This window comes from Poromitra crassiceps, assembly GCF_964638095.1.
Source record: "Poromitra crassiceps genome assembly, chromosome: 2".
In the NCBI taxonomy this organism is placed as follows: Eukaryota; Metazoa; Chordata; class Actinopteri; order Beryciformes; family Melamphaidae; genus Poromitra; species Poromitra crassiceps.
In genome coordinates this window covers 71,758,477-71,781,160 of record NC_139624.1, presented here as the reverse complement: position 1 = coordinate 71,781,160, position 22,684 = coordinate 71,758,477, and the positions used below count along the sequence as shown (strand labels likewise).

Below are 22,684 nucleotides of genomic sequence, written 5' to 3'. Positions count from 1 at the left end.
CATACAGTAGTGAGTAACGTACATTACATACAGTAGTGAGTAACGTACAGTACATACAGTAGTGAGTAACGTACAGTACATACAGTAGTGAGTAACGTACAGTACATACAGTAGTGAGTAACGTACAGTACATACAGTAGTGAGTAACGTACAGTACATACAATAGTGAGTAACGTACAGTGCATACAGTAACGAGTAACTTACAGTACATACAGTAGTGAGTAACGTACAGTACATACAGTAGTGAGTAACGTACAGTACATACAGTAGTGAGTAACGGACAGTACATACAGTAACGTACAGTACATACAGTAGTGAGTAACGTACAGTACATACAGTAACGAGTAACGTACAGTACATACAGTAGTGAGTAACGTACAGTACATACAGTAGTGAGTAACTTACAGTACATACAGTAGTGAGTAACGTACAGTACATACAGTAACGTACAGTACATACAGTAGTGAGTAACGTACAGTACATACAGTAACGAGTAACGTACAGTACATACAGTAGTGAGTAATGTACAGTACATACAGTAACGAGTAACCTACAGTACATACAGTAGTGAGTAACGTACAGTACATACAGTAGTGAGTAATGTACAGTACATACAGTAGTGAGTAACGTACAGTACATACAGTAGTGAGTAACGTACAGTACATACAGTAGTGGGTAACGTACAGTACATACAGTAGTGAGTAACGTACAGTACATACAGTAGTGAGTAACGTACAGTACATACAGTAACGAGTAACAGTACTGTACTACTGTACATACAGTAATGAGTAACTTACAGTACATACAGTAGTGAGTAACGTACAGTACATACAGTAGTGGGTAACGTACAGTACATACAGTAGTGAGTAACGTACAGTACATACAGTAGTGAGTAACGTACAGTACATACAGTAACGAGTAACGTACAGTACATACAGTAGTGAGTAACGTACAGTACATACAGTAACGAGTAACGTACAGTACATACAGTAGTGAGTAACGTACAGTACATACAGTAGTGAGTAACGTACAGTACATACAGTAGTGAGTAACTTACAGTACATACAGTAGTGAGTAACCTACAGTACATACAGTAACGAGTAACGTACAGTACATACAGTAGTGAGTAACGTACAGTACATACAGTAGTGAGTAACCTACAGTACATACAGTAGTGAGTAACGTACAGTACATACAGTAACGAGTAACGTACAGTACATACAGTAGTGAGTAACGTACAGTACATACAGTAGTGAGTAACGTACAGTACATACAGTAGTGAGTAACGTACAGTACATACAGTAGTGAGTAACGTACAGTACATACAGTAGTGAGTAACGTACAGTACATACAGTAGTGAGTAACGTACAGTACATACAGTAGTGAGTAACGTACAGTACATACAGTAACGAGTAACGTACAGTACATACAGTAGTGAGTAACGTACAGTACATACAGTAGTGAGTAACGCACAGTACATACAGTAGTGAGTAACGTACAGTACATACAGTAGTGAGTAACGTACAGTACATACAGTAGTGAGTAACGTACAGTACATACAGTAGTGGGTAACGTACAGTACATACAGTAGTGAGTAACGTACAGTACATACAGTAGTGAGTAACAGTACTGTACTACTGTACATACAGTAATGAGTAACTTACAGTACATACAGTAGTGAGTAACGTACAGTACATACAGTAGTGAGTAACTTACAGTACATACAGTAGTGGGTAACGTACAGTACATACAGTAGTGAGTAACGTACAGTACATACAGTAGTGAGTAACGTACAGTACATACAGTAACGAGTAACGTACAGTACATACAGTAGTGAGTAACGTACAGTACATACAGTAACGAGTAACGTACAGTACATACAGTAGTGAGTAACGTACAGTACATACAGTAGTGAGTAACGTACAGTACATACAGTAGTGAGTAACTTACAGTACATACAGTAGTGAGTAACCTACAGTACATACAGTAACGAGTAACGTACAGTACATACAGTAGTGAGTAACGTACAGTACATACAGTAGTGAGTAACCTACAGTACATACAGTAGTGAGTAACGTACAGTACATACAGTAACGAGTAACGTACAGTACATACAGTAGTGAGTAACGTACAGTACATCCAGTAGTGAGTAACGTACAGTACATACAGTAGTGAGTAACGTACAGTACATACAGTAGTGAGTAACGTACAGTACATACAGTAGTGAGTAACGTACAGTACATACAGTAGTGAGTAACGTACAGTACATACAGTAGTGAGTAACGTACAGTACATACAGTAACGAGTAACGTACAGTACATTAGGGCTGGGTATCGTTCAAAATTTTTCGATATCGATACCGTTTCGATACTTGGATTTCGATACCGGTTCCTGAACGATACTTTTTTCGATACCAATTTTTAGAAAAATCCATTTTAACAAAAATAAAACAGCATTACACATTGAAATTATTTTACAAATCTTTAGTTTTCCCCCCATCTTAAGTTTTACAGCAGAAAAAAATAAAACCTACTGTATTTAACATAACTTTAAGTTCTCTAAACGTATTGCCGTCCCTACAAAAAATATTGGAAGTACTACAAAGGAAAGAAATGTAAAACAAATAAATCAGTGGAAGTTTTCAGTGCAAAACAGAGAGTTGCAAATCAGGGTTTAATGCTCACTGATGCAACAGAACTCTATTCTTGTCCAAACTGATGAGATGGATCCACTTCATGCATGGAAGACTAGTTGAGCATTGACTAGCCTATCAATATAGCCAATGGCACAAAGTGAATCCCATTTATATTCAACAAACTATCATGACATCAGCGTTTGTTAACGAGTTGCTAAAAATACATAATGGGCGATAACGTTTGCACATAACGTTAATGCTAATTAATTAAACATTAACGCTAGTGTTGCAGATCAGTGTTTAATGCTCACTGCTGCAACAGAACGTCATTCTTGTCAAATCTGACGAGACAGCTCCACTTCACGCATTCACTGACTAGCCAATCAATATAAATGAATCGCATTTACATTCAACAAACTATCATGACATCAGCGTTTGTTAACGAGTTGCTAAAAATACACAATGCCCGCTTGCGCATAACGTTACGGCGGCAATTAATTAAACGATCTGCTAGCTACAACTCACAGCCAGATGCATGGATTTGTCAGACTGAGGGATCTGATAACCGCTAACTTGCGGTAAGCTGACCCACCTCTCAATTATTTCTCTTATCTGTGGAAACCAGTCCGTGTTGTTTCTGTTTCTTTTCCTGCTTTTCATCATCTTCGCCATATGGTACTCCAGGATAGGAGTAGCTTGAGTGGCTAACTTCTTGTATACTATATCCGCACCGCACGCCTGGCTCACAGTCACAACAAACACACCGGCTAAAGTGGGCGTAACGTTTCCTGCATGCCTCTACATGACAGCCAATCACCAGCCGTATTAGAGCGCGGCGTGCAAGCATGTCGCATGCTTATAGGCTCAATGACGCTGTTTTGTTTTGGTATCGAAAATTGGTATCGATTGACAAGGGAGGCTTCGATACCCCTTAGTATCGATGTTTCCATTTCGGTGCCAAGTAAGTATCGAAACTCGATACCCAGCCCTACAGTACATACAGTAGTGAGTAACGTACAGTACATACAGTAGTGAGTAACGCACAGTACATACAGTAGTGAGTAACGTACAGTACATACAGTAGTGAGTAACGTACAGTACATACAGTAGTGAGTAACATACAGTACATACAGTAGTGAGTAACGTACAGTACATACAGTAGTGAGTAACATACAGTACATACAATAGTGAGTAACGTACAGTACATACAGTAACGAGTAACGTACGTACAGTAGCAGTTACTAGGAATAGCTGCCACTGTGGCCTCTAACCCCGGGGCTGCAGGAGCCTGTATAAATAAATGTGCATAATTCATGTGTAGACGAGCACACATGGATGTATGTTTTCTTTATTCATGCACCTCGTCCATGTTTGCATAAAAAAAAAGAATGAAAATGCAGACTGGCTTAGAGATATCCCCTCCTCCGCCCCCATCCTGCTCTCTGACTCATCCATGCCAGAGTTTGCGGTGGATGCTAGTGTGCACTGTCATTTGGCAGCTATGAAAATGAGAGGGCTCTTTAGCCCATGTCCAGAGACCAGTGCTGATAATCAAGCCTGGTGCAGTCGTGTAGATTGAACTTCTTTCATGTCCTGCTGCTCTGGGCTCCTCCTGCCTGCCCAGTCATTCTCCTACTGTGGGCAGAGTCAGCAATGCATACCTGCTCTCTCCGTTTGTGTGGTCCAAGACCCCTACACACACACACACACACACACACACACACGGATGTACACGTCACACACACTTGAAAATCTTTGCCTGTTCTATCTCAACGTCTGCTCAGTGATCCGTCCCTTTCTTTATCCTCTTCCGAGTCCAGCTCTTAATGTCATCCTCTGCTCAGATTCTCAGCCCCAATGTTCTCTTTGTCCCTCTGTAGTCCCAAGCGGAGCAACGAGAAACGCAACCGTGAGCACGAGAACAAATACATCGAAGAGCTCGCAGAGCTGATCTTCGCCAACTTCAACGACATCGACAACTTCAACGTCAAGCCTGACAAATGTGCAATCCTGAAGGAAACTGTGAAGCAGATCAGACAAATAAAGGAGCAAGGTATGAGGGGCCGTAAGAACTCGCCCGCCTTTAACACTGTGTTGACGTATTTGTCTGTTTGGAGAAAAGGTCCCGAAGAGCAACAGTGACTACGTTTACATGCACACAATATTCAGTTTATTCCCCCATATTCGGAAAATGACAATATTCTACTAAATGAATAATCCACTAATATTCCCGTTTACATGCAGCCGTTGCACGCCCTCCCCGACAGATGAAGGAGGGGGGGAGAGCGAGATGCAGCTAGAATGCAGCTAGAGTTTTTCTGTTGAGTTTTTCCAGCATCACTCAGTTGGTCCTTTTCAGGCACTTGCTGCTGAAAGGTTTGCATTGCGATATTTGCACATCCAAGTCTTTCATAAAAAGTAGGCGAGTATGATATTACCTCGCAGGCTCGCAAGCATTTTGGACTTCCGTGGGCACTGGGCACCACTCTCTTTAAACCGATGTTTCTCATCTCCCAATCAGAAATGTGGGCTTTTCTTTTCGCATGCCAGAGATGATGGATTATATGATTATATCGCCTCTTCTAGTGCTTTCTAGCACACATCAGTTGACCACAAGCAGGCAACATGCGTCGCAAACTGTGGTAAAAACCCTGATTGAGACGCAGATTCCGAATGCGCTGTATACATGATCAAAGAATCCTCCTAAAACCCAAATAATACTGGAATAACCCAGATGTCTTAATCGGAAAATGCTAAATTCTGAAAAAGGCCAAATTCTGAAAATGCAACTGGAATATGCTGTTTACATGACCCTTATCAAATTCAGAATATTGTCATTTTCCGAATAATAGTGGAATATTGTGTAAATGTAAACGTAGTCAGTGAAAATAAAACTTTATATGAAGCACTCAACTCTCGACAGGCTTTCCCAATCAACTTGAAAGCCTCCTTGTAGCTCATGTGATATATTGCATAGTTGCAATGTAGCATGTTAGCCTCAGTGAAGACACATGTGAATAAAACACTCGCTATCATTTGTAGCTGTGAATAAGAATGTTGTGTGTTCAGATAAGCTAAGAATATGTTGAGGATGTTCGTGTGGTTTCAAGGCCTCCAGGCTCACCACTGGTGGCACGATACTGATGGCATTAGCAGATTTGATGGGCACAAATAGGATCTTTCTGAGACTGTTACACTCCTAGTAATTAATAATGCTCTCTGTGTTCACGTTCAAATCAACTGTTCATAATAATATCATAATTGAATAATATTAATAGCACAAGTAATGGCCAGGTTTCTGTTTTAAACAATTAATCTTTATGTGGAGAAATGCCTGCTGGCAGAATGCATTGAGAGAGAGAGAGAGAGAGAGAGAGAGGAAGTAGCCAGTTAAAGGGCAGAGTGGTTGATGTCATGTTCCCTCCATCACTTCATCATGTCTGAGGCGTAAACACAGCAGTGATTCGTTGGCTGCCATTGTGAGCCAGAACATCAGGTAAATGGATCAAGCTGCTTGCTTGTACTTGCCAGCTCCTCTTTGGTTTGAAGCTATTAATAGAGGATTCACAAGACCCGGTACTGACAGAATCCCAATCTTTTTTAGTCAGGAAACTTCTGCCTGCAGGACCGAACACAACAGTTTTTACTCCTTGTTTACTTAGTGTTCTGATTTTGGCTTCATTCGCCTGTCTTTTTCAATACCTGGTTTCTCATTGTTTTTGTGAACATTTAAATTGGTTCTAAATGCATGAGGGAATTGGATGCGTGTATTGTTTGTAGTTAGTGAAGTTGGAAGTATGCGTCGCTGAATCAGATGTTTGTACGGTATGGTTAGGGTTAGGGTTAGGTATGGTTTGTATGTATTTGAGTTGTGAATAAGCTGTGACCATGCTTATGTGAGAAGTAGCTGAGGGAATCTGGTAGACGTGGAGTGGGGCACTCCAGGTACATGTGAGTCAGACGGCCTGATGATGTCGGCTTGTTTTATGTGACTCACAGAGCCAAGCGTTATGTAATGGAGAGCAATGTGATGGAAACCTTGCACACAAACTCTCTGCCTGGCTACTGTCTGTCTGTCCCATCCCCACTCTGCTCCCCTGCCTCCTGGGCTGGGCTGGAGTCACATCGCCCGTCTGCCTCCTGGGCTGGGCTGGGCTGGAGTCACATCGCCCGTCTGCCTCCTCGGCTGGGCTGGAGTCACATCGCCCGCCTGCCTCCTGGGCTGGAGTCACATCGCCCGCCTGCCTCCTGGGCTGGGCTGGAGTCACATCGCCCGTCTGCCTCCTCGGCTGGGCTGGAGTCACATCGCCCGCGTGCCTCCTGGGCTGGAGTCACATCGCCCGCCTGCTTCCTGGGCTGGGCTGGAGTCACATCGCCCGTCTGCCTCCTGGGCTGGGCTGGAGTCACATTGCCCGTCTGCCTCCTGGGCTGGAGTCACATCACCCGTCTGCCTCCTGGGCTGGAGTCACATCACCCACCTGCCTCCTGGGCTGGAGTCACATTGCCCGTCTGGCTCCTGGGCTGGAGTCACATCACCCACCTGCCTCCTGGGCTGGAGTCACATCGCCCGTCTGCCTCCTGGGCTGGAGTCAGATGTTTGTACATCAACCATTGAGGGAAGGGCTAAGCAGGCTTCGTTTTTCTGCTTTGTTCCCCAACACTAAAGGCTAACCAGAGACAGCGTTTTACAGTTGACTTGCAGAGTGCTGCAGTACACCTCATCTTAAAGAGTGCTGCAGTACACCTCATCTCGTACAAGTCAGAAGGGCACAGCAGTTATTTCAGCTGCCATTTGTTCTCTTGTTGCACTTTTGTGAACCAAGAAATCACTGAAAGCGTATTTATATGTCTACGCTGAAAGTAGGCCTATATGGTGCGTCTTTTTGCCCCCCCCCTCACAGCGCTGGAACCCCCCCCCCCGCCATTTATTCTTTTCATTGCACTTCCACACCTCATCTGTCATGCAGCGCTCTGTTCCAGCACTGTACACAGACAGTACAGTGATATATATATATATATATCACTGTACACAGACAGTACAGTGATATATATATATATATATATATATATATATATATATATATATATATATATATATATGCAGCGCTCTGTTCCAGCACTGTACACAGACAGTACAGTGATATATATATATATATATGCAGCGCTCTGTTCCAGCACTGTACACAGACAGTACAGTGATATATATATATATATGCAGCGCTCTGTTCCAGCACTGTACACAGACAGTGGAGGATTGTTAATTGTGAGGGTTTTAGTTTGTACTAACAGCGTCGTCATGACCCTGTAAACAATGTGTTTGAAATGAACCATTCTCAGCTTTATGGTGACATTACTGAAGGTCTTGACTCAAATGACACAGATGCCGACTTAATAACTCAAAGTGATTAGTGTCACAGCCCTGTGCTGTTGTGATGATGCCCTTTAAAAAATGTTCCTCCTAAGGGAAGCAGTTAATTTAGCCCTGTATGTTCTTCTCATGCTGTCTGCATACATTCCCCTAATTGAAATCAGGGTGCAGTTGCTTTACTTAGCCTGGCTGCGCTCTCGCTCTCTCTCTCTCTCTCTCTCTCTCTCTCTCTCTCTCTCTCTCTCTCTCTCTCTCTCTCTCTCTCTCTCTCCCTCTAGCTTGTTGTGTCTTAATAGACAATATGTGGAGCAATTGATTTCTTTATAGAGCCTATAAAGTAATGGCATTGCCAAGGATTTTATAGCTTTCTTGACACCCATAACTGCTGGCCCATGCCACCACAGTAGAAACCAGCCCCGATTGGCTGGAGGCTAAGCTAATCTGAAAGCTGCAGCTGGAACAGAAAGGAGTTAGCTAGTATCTTCTATTGATTATGTTGCGTATGTAACATCTGTGCTAAATTAAATGCAAATGATATATATATATATATATATTAGGGGTGTCAAAAATAATCGATTATAAGATGCATCGCGATGCGGACCTGCACGATTCTGCATCGATTCACAAATGTCAAAAATCGATTATTAAATCTTTTTTTTTTTTTTTTTTTTTTTTATATATAATCAAATAAAATATAATGGAAGTACATGCAGTTGTTTATTTGAATTATGGATCATAATACAATGCAATTCTAAATGCACTTTTATTTTAAAAGTAGCCACACAGTGAGAAAAAAGAAAGTGAGAAAAAAATCATGTATTCGGGAAAAAAAGTGATGCATCGATTTAAGATGCATCGAGATGCATCGATAATCGTTATCGAATCGAATCGTAGCCCTCTGAATCGTAATCGAATCGTGAGGCCAGTGAAGATTCACAGCCCTAATATATATATATATAGTAGTTGAAGGAGAGTAGGCTGAATTTCTTCACTTTAATTCATATTTTAAAACAAACAAACAAAAAGACATGCAAACAACGCGTTTCACCTGCTGGCTTCTTCAGGTTCGCTCTAATCACTAGTATGGCCCAGGTGTGTTTAAATTAGGCCATCAGTGTGGCTTGTCCAATCAACAGCATTTTTTTTAATGAAGTCTATTAAGGATAAAAATCAACATACAGTAACAATATAGTACAAAATAGGTACAAGTTACATGCATGATGGATACAAAAGAACAACCTCACAGGTAAATAGGAACTAGAACTATGAAGCTGCTTTACATGAAACATCCCTACTAAAGGAGGGGGAGAGAGGGTAGTGAGAGGGGAGGAGGGAGTGTCAGCTGCCTTCTTCACCCTCATCAGGTGCAATTATCTGTAAGCAGAAGAAATATCAATTAGGTCAGAGTCATAAAAAGGTGAACAGTCAACATTAAGAATACAAATGACATATTATAACAAAAAATAACTCAGATCCAAAGTTTAATTGAGGCCATGTGGTTCGATAGAGTTTAAAGTAAAGATCCAATATATCTCTCTTTGTAGCAATTTTTGGACTGGATTTCATCCCCTTGGATTAGGAAGAACCCTCTCTATCCCAACACATTTAAGAGAGGCAGCAGAGCCATGGTTTCTATCTCCATGTTTCCATCTCTAATATATATATATATATATATATATACCGTAAATTCCGCACTATAAGCCACACCGGAGTATAAGCCGCACCTGCAAAGTTGACTGTTTTTTACATATATAAGCCGCACCGGACTATAAGCCGCGGGTGTTTTAATGGTTTTTTTTTTTTATTGTGTTTTAATGTTTAATTACCATATGTAAGGGTTCATGCACAGAGGGGATTGTCGGGAAAGAGATGGCTGTTTGAGGAAGCTCCCATTTATTAACATTTCAACAAAACAACATAACACAACACCACCTGTGTTGTGTTATGTTATGTTATGTTATGTTGTTAAAAGAGGGCAAGAGAGGAAATTAAAACAGAAGTGGATTTATAGTTAGAAACAGTGCTAAAAAAGAGAGATTTTTTTTTTTTTTTTTTTTTTTTTTTAAATCCATAGATAAGCCGCACCGTTATATAAGCCGCAGGGGCCAAAAAACGGGAAAAAAGCCGCGGCTTATAGTCCGGAATTTACGGTATATATATATATATATATATATATATATATATATATATATATATATAGATAGAGAGAGAGAGAGAGAGAGCGCAATATTAAATCTAGTCAGATTAAATAGTAAATGTGCTGACAGAGGTATATTTAGCTTGTTACAGATAATCAGATAATCTACTAGTTGGGGTCTGAGAAGCAGCCCATATGTAATCAGGTCCTGCCCTCTATGGCACAGCCCTGCACAGGACAGTAGGATCTAGCAGGACATGGTGAGGGCTGTCACAGGACAATAGGATCTAGCAGGACATGGTGAGGGCTGTCACAGGACAGTAGGATCTAGCAGGAGATGGTGAGGCCTGTCACAGGACAATAGGATCTAGCAGGACATGGTGAGGGCTGTCACAGGACAGTAGGGGCTAGCAGGACAGTAGGATCTAGCAGGACATGGTGAGGGCTGTCACAGGACAGTAGGATCTAGCAGGACAGTAGGATCTAGCAGGACATGGTGAGTGCCAGTGAGCAGGACAGTAGGATCTAGCAGGACATGGTGAGGGCCAGTGAGCAGGACAGTAGGATCTAGCAGGACATGGTGAGGACTGTCACAGGACAGTAGGATCTAGCAGGAGATGGTGAGGCCTGTCACAGGACAATAGGATCTAGCAGGACATGGTGAGGGCTGTCACAGGACAGTAGGGGCTAGCAGGACAGTAGGATCTAGCAGGACATGGTGAGGGCTGTCACAGGACAGTAGGATCTAGCAGGACAGTAGGATCTAGCAGGACATGGTGAGTGCCAGTGAGCAGGACAGTAGGATCTAGCAGGACATGGTGAGGGCCAGTGAGCAGGACAGTAGGATCTAGCAGGACATGGTGAGGCCTGTCACAGGACAGTAGGATCTAGCAGGACATGGTGAGGGCTGTCACAGGACAGTAGGATCTAGCAGGACATGGTGAGGGCTGTCACAGGACAGTAGGATCTAGCAGGACATGGTGAGGGCCAGTGAGCAGGACAGTAGGATCTAGCAGGACATGGTGAGGCCCAGTGAGCAGGACAGTAGGATCTAGCAGGACATGGTGAGGGCTAGTGAGCAGGACAGTAGGATCTAGCAGGACATGGTGAGGGCCAGTGAGCAGGACAGTAGGCTCTGGCAGGACATGGTGAGGCCTGTCACAGGACAGTAGGATCTAGCAGGACATAGTGAGGGCCAGTGAGCAGGACAGTAGGATCTAGCCTGTCACAGGACAGTAGAATCTAGCAGGACATGGTGAGGGCTGTCACAGACAGTAGGATCTAGCAGGACATGGTGAGGGCTAGTAAGGCCTGTCACAGGACAGTAGGATCTAGCAGGACATGGTGAGGGCCAGTGAGCAGGACAGTAGGATCTAGCAGGACATGGTGAAGGCCAGTGACCAGGACAGTAGGATCAAGCAGGACATGATGAAGGCCAGTGAGCAGGACAGTAGGATCAAGCAGGACATGGTGAGGGCCAGTGAGCAGGACAGTAGGAACTAGCAGGACATGGGGAGGGCCAGTGAGCAGGACAGTAGGCTCTAGCAGGACATGGTGAGGGCCAGTGAGCAGGACAGTAGGATCTAGCAGGACATGGGGAGGGCCAGTGAGCAGGACAGTAGGAACTAGCAGGACATGGGGAGGGCCAGTGAGCAGGACAGTAGGAACTAGCAGGACATGGGGAGGGCCAGTGAGCAGGAGAGTAGGATCTAGCAGGACATGGGGAGGGCCAGTGAGCAGGACAGTAGGCTCTAGCAGGACATGGTGAGGGCCAGTGAGCAGGACAGTAGGATCTAGCAGGACATGGGGAGGGCCAGTGAGCAGGACAGTAGGATCTAGCAGGACATGGGGAGGGCCAGTGAGCAGGACAGTAGGCTCTAGCAGGACATGGTGAGGGCCAGTGAGCAGGAGAGTAGGATCTAGCAGGACATGGGGAGGGCCAGTGAGCAGGACAGTAGGATCTAGCAGGACATGGTGAGGGCCAGTGAGCAGGACAGTAGGCTCTAGCAGGACATGGTGAGGGCCAGTGAGCAGGACAGTAGGCTCTAGCAGGACATGGGGAGGGCTGTCATGACATTGAGTGATGGGCTATACCTCAGGGCAGCTGTGCTGGTATACTGGGCCTGCAGAGGTCCTGCTGATGCACACATCATGAATGCTGAAAGAGGTGTGTGTGCGCGCGCGCGCGTGTGACGTGGAAATGCAGCGAGAAACCTGCACTTTCCTCCCTTTTCACATGCATCTGCATCAAAAACATTTTTTTGTTTTTTTCACCTGACAAAATGTTCCTCACCATATGGTCAGCCCTCACCTTGGCGCTGTGCGACAATCAAATGTGTCCCCCCTTCCCCCCAACAGCCCACTCATATTCCTTCCCTCATCATCATCTCTGAAAGTAGGGCAGCCTGCGCACTGAACATAAGGCTTCTCTGCATGGCTATTAACCCAATCACTCACATGGAGTAATGCAGAGCACCGTAGTGCAGGTACAGTGTAGACCAGAGCCTGCACTACAGACACATTTTCACTTCCAAGCCAACGTGTCACTTCAACAGCGTTTCATTACTGAAAAAGGACCGTCGATGAAAGCAATATAGTAGCCAATGGATTTAAAGCTGCTGTGGTTATTGGTTTTTAACTATTATATCATCAATTCAATTGTGATATCTTGATGCTTCGTCTCACCAAAAGCTGTAGAATGTGCCACAAGTCATACTTCAGATTTCTCAACACGTAGGTAGGAGGAGTTTACGAGGAGCTCCTGAAGGCGGCATCAACTAATTGCCAGCCAGGTCATTTGAAAAGGAAGGCAAAAACCCTGGCAAGAAATAAAGGATGCTGTTCATGTTGCTGGAGAACGGGTCCAATCAGAAGAGATGAAAATTAAGGTTTGAACAGGTTGCTCATCGGAGTGGTTATGACATACGTAACCAGACTATTAGTTATTAGAGTAGTGTACTTTTCAGTATCTTGCAACCTAGCCTTAGCCTCATGTCTGAAAATATGATAGGATATTTATTTTTCAACACTACCATCAGTGGCACCGATGTGTACAGATGCCTGCTAGCCCACTTATTACTTTACTGGTCAAGCTCCAAAGTCCTAAATTACTGTATATTCAAAATGCTATCATCATAAGAATGGTTTTGTGACTCAATTAAGGTTAAGATTTATTTATTTTTTGCTTAAAAGATGTCTCCTTGTCGCAGAAAGTAAGAGCCTATTAACCCCTAACCCCTATAACAGCCTATTTGGAACGGGAGTTGTTTACCCAGTGGAAGAGGCTGATGTTCACCAGGATTCCATAATAGCCTTTTTTGGCACGTTGACAATGCCTTCCGTTGCGTGACTGTCACCAGCGTGGCAGCTGTCACCAGCGTGGCAGCTGCCTGCCTGCGTGCTGTGACACACATGCACTCGTTTATGGCCACCTTTCACCCCACGTGCTGCGTCCAGCTGGGCCTTACGCCATGCCACCATGTCTTCACAACATATGAATGAATGCTTTATGACAGCAGATACATTTTACAGGTGTGATTCACATGTGACCCGTTTAACCCTTGTGTCCTACTGCCGCGGAATCCTCAATTTACTCTTAGTCCATCTGATGGACCGTCATATTTATAATGTATTCATTTATGAATATACATTTTTATTTTTAAATTTTTGACTGTTTATAATTCATTGGTAACTTCTTCCCTAATACCTCATACCAACATTTCATACCTATTCGAATTTTAACCCCTCAAATGCCAGTGTACAGTAAGTACAGTAAAAAAAAAAAAGTACATTAAAAAAAGTGTTTTTTTTTTTCATTTCCATAAAGACAAACTGGCTTTGGGTCTGATATTATGGGCAGGTTGGGGTGTTTTACAAAAGTCACCACTGCAAGATGCCTAGTATCAAAGATTCGCAGGCATGATGTCACAATAGCTATGACATCACTAGCCTATGACATCATCAGTGATGTCATGAGATGATTTTTTGTCAATAATATGTCACTGATGACATTACTGATGATGTCACAGACATTGTGACATCATCAGTGGGTTTTTGTATTTTTTGTGATTTTTTGTAAAAATAGTATTTTTTCATATTTTGAGCCAAAAATCCAAAAAGCGCATGTTTTGGACTACCAGCCATTTTCCCCAAAAAACACAAACGAGCTTTAGTCCAGCATCTATCCTGGTCTAAAGGCTTCAAATCAGTAGTGTGGACTGTCAAATTCAGTTTTCTAATATTTTCCCATCTTTGGCATAGGAATCAGTTTTTTTTACATTTCATGTAAACTGTATGGAATTGATTGCTATGCCAAAACTGGGGGAATATGGGGAAATAGGCAAACACAGTAGAAACTACAATTTTAACCCCTTGAGTCAAGGTGAGATGTGTAACATCAAGGAAATAATGATTTTTTGAAAAATTTGCTGGAAGTAAAATTTTTTTTTTCTTTTTGTGCAAAATTAACATTGAAATCAATGGGACAACTATGCAATGGACTTTGAGACCATGTAACTCCCCCAAAATTTCTACCAACTCCAAGGTTAGATATTAAGGTCAAAGTTCAAGGTATTTGGTCCAGGATGCCCGCTGAAATAAATTAATTTTGTGAAAATTTGCTGGGAGTACCAATAGAGTGGTTTCAATGGAAGTCAATGGGTCCATCAGATGGACTAAGAGTAAATTGAGGAGTATTTTTGAAAATAGGTCTTAGGATCGTATAAAGATGATAACTATGATTGATTTTTGTCAAATACCCCCAAAAAATTACCTAGCCTTAATTTAAGACCATATACTCAAAAAATGTCGAAACGGCCCATACGCGAATGCAGGAAAAGTCCATCAGATGGACTAGGAGGACACAAAAGCATGTTTATAGCCGTCATTTTCTTTGGGTGCTTTTAGAAGACATTTCTGATTGTGTCAGTACCAGTGGTCGGGACAGGACAGAGAAAGAGAGATAGGGGGACAGAGAGAGGGAGAGGAGAAACGCGCTGCCTGCGTATGGATTGAGAGAGAGAGTGACACCCACACACGAGTCAACACGCGGCGCGCTGAGGCTGAGGTGATCTGAAGGAGATAGTGAAAGTAAAAACCTCTCGCCCCATGCAGACTAGAGCTGCGTTTGTCAGCGGAGAAATTCAATGCAGATTTTCCACTGCCTGGCACCTCGTAACGTTCAGCTGACAGCCCCACACACAAGCGCCTTCCACGTGGATTCTACTGAAAATATAATTTTCAGTAGAATCCATGTGGAAGACGCTTGATCTGTCTAAACACTGAGCGAACGTAAAAGTGAAATGCTTGTTATATTTCCATGACGTATATGCACTCGTGGGAGGAGGCACCACAGGCGCGGGTGCCTCTGTCATCATGAATGCTGCCTGCAGCTGCTGCTGTTGCTCCGCCTCGCTCGTCCTCGTCACAGTCAGTCACGGCTACACCGTTTCTTGTTGTTATTTTGTAAAATTAATGAAGAGGCAAGGGCGAATGTAATCCCGCCTGTAACGCCGTTACTATACCCCCGTTACTGTAATCTAGATTACACATCTTAAAATGTACTGTGACTAGGGGTGTCACAATATATCGTCCCACGAAATTTTGCGATAGTAAAACGTCACGATATGTATCGTTGAGATGAAATCTCATATCGCGATTTTTTTTTTTTTTTTTTCAAAAATAGACTAAGAAACGTCTTTGTTTGTTGAAGTTCAATGTGTGGAAAGTAGTTCAGTTGAACAAGTCTCTGAAGAGACACATGAGAAGTTATACAGGAGAGAAACCATTCAATTGAGTTTCTGGCAAAACTGTTTACTTGACAGGAAAAACTGAAGATGCATAAAAAATAGACTAAGAAAAGTCTTGTTGTTTGAGTTTGAAGAAAAACTGAAGATGCATAATGAGAATTTATACTGTTGAGAAACCTTTTAGTTCAAAGTAAATCTAAGTGACGGTGTAACTCATTCTATTTCAAGATAAGCCTTATCTCCAATCTCATGTTTTTTCTAGTTGTTATTGTAATAACAATTTCCCACAACAGCATGTTTGTATTTGTGCATTTCAAATAAAATACTACTTTTCCAGTCATATATTGTCATTATTCAAGTTTAAAAAAATATTGTTAAAATCGTATCGTATCGTATCGTTATCGTGAACCCAGTATCGTGATAGGTATCGTATCGTGAACTGAGTGTATCGTGACACCCCTAACTGTGACAGATTACAGTTACCGTTTTTTTGTAATCAGATTACGTAACGGCGTTACATGTAATCCGTTACTCCCCAACCCTGATTGAGATCCACGTTCTCTTGAATTTTTGTTGTGTGTTTCTGTTTTTGTTGATTTATTTTTTCTCTAAACTGTTATTGTTTAATGGCTCTCGCCCCAACAGAGAAAGCAGCAGCAGCCAATGAAGAGGAGGTACAGAAAGCTGACGTCTCATCAACAGGCCAAAGTGTGATTGACAAAGATGCCTTGGGACCAATGATGCTGGAGGTGGGTAGAGGGTCTTCTCTTGGCTGTAATGGCCTTTACATAGTGGCATCTTTTTTATTTTCAATATTTTATTTTGCAATTTTCAAATTTTCAAAACACCAACGCATAAAAACACCAACAACTCAGATACAGGAAAAGAAAAGAATAGAAAGGGAAAAAGAAAAAATTAAAAGAAAGAAACAAAAACATAATACATACATACACACACACACACACACACACACACACACACACACACACACACACACGCATATATACATATATATGGGGTCCTACACAAGGGGTTCCATAGGAAACCAGCCAGGTGAATCACCCATCGCCCCTAACCTCGTCAATATACTGTAGGCCAGAAACGGGTCCCAAATTGTTAGAAATTTTTGAAGTGAGTTGGTCCTCAGGAACCTGAGTCTCTCCATCCGTATAACGGAGATCATGTCTGCCAACCACAACTGAAAAGAGGGTGGAGAGAGGGGGACTTCATTCCTGCAGAATTAGTTTCTTGCCAACGATTGTCCCCTGTGTCAGAGATTGTTGCACAGCTGTAGGGAAGTCTAGAGAGGACTCCGAGCAGCCGAAGATGGCGAGTTCTGCCTCCGGCTGAAGGGTACATACATAGTGGCATTTTTGGCAAGAAAAGATAGTAAACAGTGAACGCTGTAACATAGGCTAAATTCTCCTCTTAACAGTGAACGCTGTAACATACGCCGTTTTCACACATGCGCTTTATCCCGGGAAATTACCAGAAAGCGGTGTAATGCCTTCATGTGTGAAAGTTGTTTTCCGGTATAAGCGCGCCCCCGTCATCGCGGACATTTGACCACTTCTAACCTTGTGATAAGACCGGTATGTCTGCTTCATGTGTGGGCATTAGGGGTGTCAAAAATAATTGATTATAATAAGATGCATCGCGATGCGGACGTGCACGATTCTGCATCGATTCACAAATGTCAAAAATCGATTATTAAAAAAATATATATATATATATATTTTTTAATAATCAAATAAAATATAATGGAAGTACATGCAGTTGTTTATTTTAATTATGGATCATAATGCAATTCAATTCCAAATGCACTTTTATTTAAAAGTAGCCACACAGTGAGAAAAAAGAAAGTGAGAAAAAATAAATCATGTATTGGGGGAAAAAAGTGATGCATCGATTTAAGATGCATCGAGATGCATCGAGATGCATCGATAATCGTAATCGAATCGAATCCTAGCCCTCTGAATCGTAATCGAATCGAATCGTGAGGCCAGTGAAGATTCACAGCCCTAGTGGGCGTGCCGATTTCCCCCCCTCCCCTCTCTGCTCGCTCTCTGGCCAGTCCTTCAGTCCTCCTCAGCACTGCCCGACAGGGACAGACACAGTGAAAATGGCAGCGGCTTGTTCTGAGAGTCTTGCAAGCCGCCCAACGCTTGTAGAGAAAGCAGATGCACGAAGCGAAATGTGGAAGTATTTTGCTTACGTTGCTGACAGCGAAGGCAAGCCCCTGGACACATCAAACTAAGCCAGTCTGTAAAAAGTGCTTCAAGATGACGCAGGTGAACGGATAAACATCGAACCAGGCTATTTCTCTCCGACAGGGATCCCAACTTCTTCAAAGATTTCAGTTCAAAGACTGGTTAGCAGAGAGCAGTGTTTAATTGCAGCAGAGAAAAAGTGGTTTACTGTGAGCCAAATAACTGTACGCACAGTCGCACACACATCTGTCCATTATTGTTATTGTTGTTGTTGTAGTTGTTTTTATTTTTGTAGTTGTTTTGGTGGTGTTTTTTTTTTTTTTTTGGTCAGTCCCCATGGGGTGGGTGGGGGGTGGGAGAAAAAAGAAAAAGAGTTTTCATACACTTTTGTATTTCGTGACATCCATGTTTTTTGTGAAAACTGAGAAATAAAGTGATAAAAAAAAAAAAAGACTGGTTAGCGAATGTGAAGGATACAACATACATGCCCTCTTAAGTCAAACGAGTGTGATTTATTGTGTGACAAGCAAACTTATTTCACCATCGGAGTTTTGCCGCCCCACCCCGCCCCCCAAAATACAGCTTCTTTCACAGCTGTTTTTACACATGTGATCCCTCAGGTGTGAAGGGAAATTCCGGGAAATAGCCGTTATTGATTTACAGGCAATGTTCCTGTACACATGTGTGAAAACGGCTATAGGCTAAATTCTCCTCTTAACAGTGAACGCTGTAACATAGGCTAAATTCTCCTCTTTAAGTCATGACTGCAATATAATGAAGAGTGCCATCCACCAGAGAACAATCTGAAATAGGCCAGTAGCTGTGGTGTGTGAGTGTCGCCGGGCAGAATACAGGCTGCCGGCGTCTTGTCTCTGCCCTGGAATGGCTGTAAATCACTGAGCGGAGCAATGGCCTCGTTGTCCCGCGAAGGAGCCACTGGAGTGCTTACGTATAATGGCAGAGAAAGCAACAGCCTGGGCGGATGAATCAGTCCATTGAGCCTCTCTCTCTCTCTCCCTCTCCCTCTCTCTGTCGCTTTCTCTCCTCCCTTGTCCCCTTCTCTTTTCTCTCTCCCTCCCGTCTTCCCTCCCTCCCTCCCGCTCGCCGAGTCGGCCCGCTAGATCTGTCCTGTCATGGAATATTTATAGCTCTCCGGGTCCAGCGTCACTGAATCGACATGCTAACTCAGGGCTAAATATAGCCACAGTGTAGCCCTGCATGCTTTCCCATCTGTCAGCAAGGCCCCCAAAACACAGGGACCAGCCCATTCACAGCACACACTGTGCTCTGCCCCGCTCAGTCCCCCCCGTCCTCGTCCTCCAGCCCCGGGCTCATTACAACATTCTCCGAGCAGCACAATGGCTGTGGACAGGAAGTGCGCCCACGCGCCCCGTGACCCTCCTCCTCCTGCAAGGCTCTCCAGTCGCTCGCTCGCTGCCCACTCGCACAGACAGAGAAGAGGCCCAGAGAAAACACTTGTGTGCTGTTGGTTTAACCCTCTGAGAGCCAGCCCTGTTCTGTCACAACACTCTTGTTGTGGGCATACAGTTTGCATGCCTAGCACACGCAGCTCCGTAAACAGTGAAGTCACAAAATCACCAGAGTTTAATTTTAGGCTGCTGGGAATGTTGTTGTTTTTTGGGAAGATCGTCACATGTTTGTTACGTTGAAATTCTAGCATGTTTAGCCAAAAAAGAAATTATGTGAAGGAGAGCCCCTCCAAAGCAGCAGTAGCATATTGTATTCCCTCATAGCATATTGTCTTCCTTTAGGGGAAGCTCTCCTTTACCATCCCCTGTATGGGAAAGGAGTAGCTGCTTGCGGGGCTTGGTGACAGCAGCTATAGGACCTAGTTAGCGCTGTCTTTTGTCTGTGTCTCAGGGGGGCGGGTGGGTAAACTAACACAGTATCACCCAGAGGGCTCTCTCTGCTATGGCCGATTCATAACTTGGCCTATAGTGCAATATAGAGTCATCCGGCAAAGAAGTAGGCTAGCTATGAAACGGTTGGTGGAGAGAAATAGAGGCGAGGGTAAAGAAGGCGAGATGGGGGAGGGGCCAGCGTGACTATGTTTGTGTGCAACGGTGTTAGTCGTCTCCACAGTGTGTATTTAATCAAGGCCTTTGTAAATCAAAGTGTTGGACTAATGCTGTTATGTAAGAGCGTCTGCAAGAAGAGAGGACTTGGCGGGAGAGAGTATGTTTGCTCTGTTTCTGTTTGTCCCACTTGTCCAGTACATACAGGGACAACTACGATTAGTCAATTCCTAAGTCCATTGTCGGAAAAATTAATTGATTTGTAAAATTTGATAATCAATTAAAAAAATTTTTTTGTCATTTATCAAGTAAAAAAAAAATACAAACAAATAGTTTGTGTTTCTCTTTCACATCATTATAAAATCAATGCTCTTGGGGAGTTTTGTGGGCACACTGGTCTAAGCACACAATTTTAGAACATCACTTTATGGGTCGACCGATATGCTCAGTGGGTTTTTCAATGGCTGATGCGGATATTTAGAGAGCAGGGCGGCCGATGGCCGATATATGATGCCGATATCATGATGATGTTGTTTTTGCATCTGATAAATTACATGCATTTAATAACAAAAGAGTCACAAAATTGCTGAACTTAAAGCGGCATTCAGCGATGTTTTTGTGTTCAAATAAGTGTTAAATGGCTCTATATATTCTGACAGCAATCACTGAAATAGAGTGTTTGGTCAGTAAGTTGGAACTCCCAACCCCCTGTTGTCCTCTATCTCTCTCCTGTAGCTCTGCATGCAGGGCCAACGTATCTCTGCAACTGTAACTCGTAGAGAGTCATGGCGGCGTTGGATTCGGGGTGAAAAAATACATACTGTATATTCCTTTACAGGCATCGCGATCTGACCTTCCGTTTCCCAGAAAATGTCAACATTTCTCTGATTGGATAAAAATGAGGTCGCCGACCTCCCACTATCCAATCAGAGAAATGTTCAAATTTTCTGAGAAACGGAAGGTCAGATCACGATGCCTGTAAAGGACTATACAGTATGTATTTTTTCACCCCGAATCCAATGCCGCCACCCGTGAGTTACGGTTGCGGAGATACGTCAGCCATGCATGCAGGACTACAGGAGAGAGATAGAGGACAGTGGGGGGTTTGGAGTTCCAACTTACTGACCAAACACTCTATTTCAGTGATTGCTGTCAGAATATAGAGCCATTTAACACTTAATTGAACACAAAAACATCGCTGAATGCAGCTTTAAATGAACATTTATTTAACACAAATGTTATTGACTGCATTTCATCTGTTTGCTTATAAGATCTGAACAAACTATCAACTAAATAAATGTCCACACATAATCAAAAAACTAAACTTTGTCATAAAAAAAACTTGTGAATGAGAAATCAATTGTTTTAGTGCACTTAACATTTATCAGCAGATAGCATCAGTTTCTGAGAACGGAAAATGTTAAATACTTGCATAAATCAAAGCATAAATAAATGATGTTAGTGTAGTGCACTGCACACAGTAGCAGCATCTCTTTGTTTTCAGTCCCAGGGCCACTTAAGAACAGACGTGTATTCTATTTCTTAATCGGCCGGTGCCCATTATCTCAAAATGGCTGTAAAATATCGGCCATGACTTTAGCCTCTGGTGTCTTGTGATGGGCATTATCACATGTTATAGTCCTGATTAATCTGAAAAAATAACTGATTGATGAATTGATACAGTAATTGTTAGTTGCAGCTCTATCCACAACAACCACCATGCTGCATTTTTCTCTGCTCCATGCAGCCATAGATGAGATCTTAAGTCCATTTTTAAGTTGATCTTGTCATATTACAAGTTATCCTGGGGTATATGGCAGAGTTTCATAAGCGCCCGCTGTCAGCCGGATGGCCGGACATTCAAACATTTCTAGCCGGCTACTTTCTTACTGTCACAATAACCGCAATATTGCAATACTGTGCTATAAACATTAACAAGCCAACCGTGCTGGATGGCAAGCAACCGTGCTGGGTTCACCTAAGTGCCTTTTAAACATGAACTCTGGATCATGTCCAGCTAGAGAGAGCAGGATATTTTCAGGTTTTGCCTTTCTAAACATGAGGGGTCTTTGTTAAGAAACAACTGGATATGAGCCGTTTTTTCTGCCAGTGGGCGGGGGGAGGGGGGGGTGTGTGATAGGAAACAGCTTTAGCTATGAGGCAGTCAAAATAGTGGTCGCACCGTCGTCAATCACTGTGGGTGATTTATTTTACAAGTGGCAACTAGTCATATCTGACTAGTTTTAAATGTATTTCTCCCCACAAAAGTTTGATAGCCTATGTTTCCTAAATAAACGTTTTGAATCCATTTATTTCTCTATAGTCCATTCTTTATACCCTCTATAGTCGTAGTCGATCTTATTTATTCCAGTGTTGTCATTAAGAGGCCGATTTCGCAACAAGAATATTTAATTGGTCGGCACGTCGTTCTCGGTAAAGGACGCTTTCGTTATTGAAACAGACAACATGCATGCATGCTCCTACTGTAGCCTATCTATCTGCATTTGCAGAAACTCATGAACCCATATCTTCTGGACATTGCCTTGATGAA

General features: G+C 42.9%; 1 protein-coding gene across 1 annotated transcript in view; it reads left to right on the top strand.

Annotated features, from left to right (window-relative positions):
• ncoa2 (nuclear receptor coactivator 2) overlaps nt 1-22,684 on the top strand; it is a 171,018-nt gene that overhangs the window by 64,359 nt on the left and 83,975 nt on the right. Inside the window, exons 4-5 of the mRNA XM_083632246.1 lie at nt 4,516-4,688; nt 16,533-16,636. Coding sequence (XP_083488372.1) covers nt 4,516-4,688; nt 16,533-16,636 — 277 coding nt within the window. The remainder of the gene's footprint in view (nt 1-4,515; nt 4,689-16,532; nt 16,637-22,684) is intronic.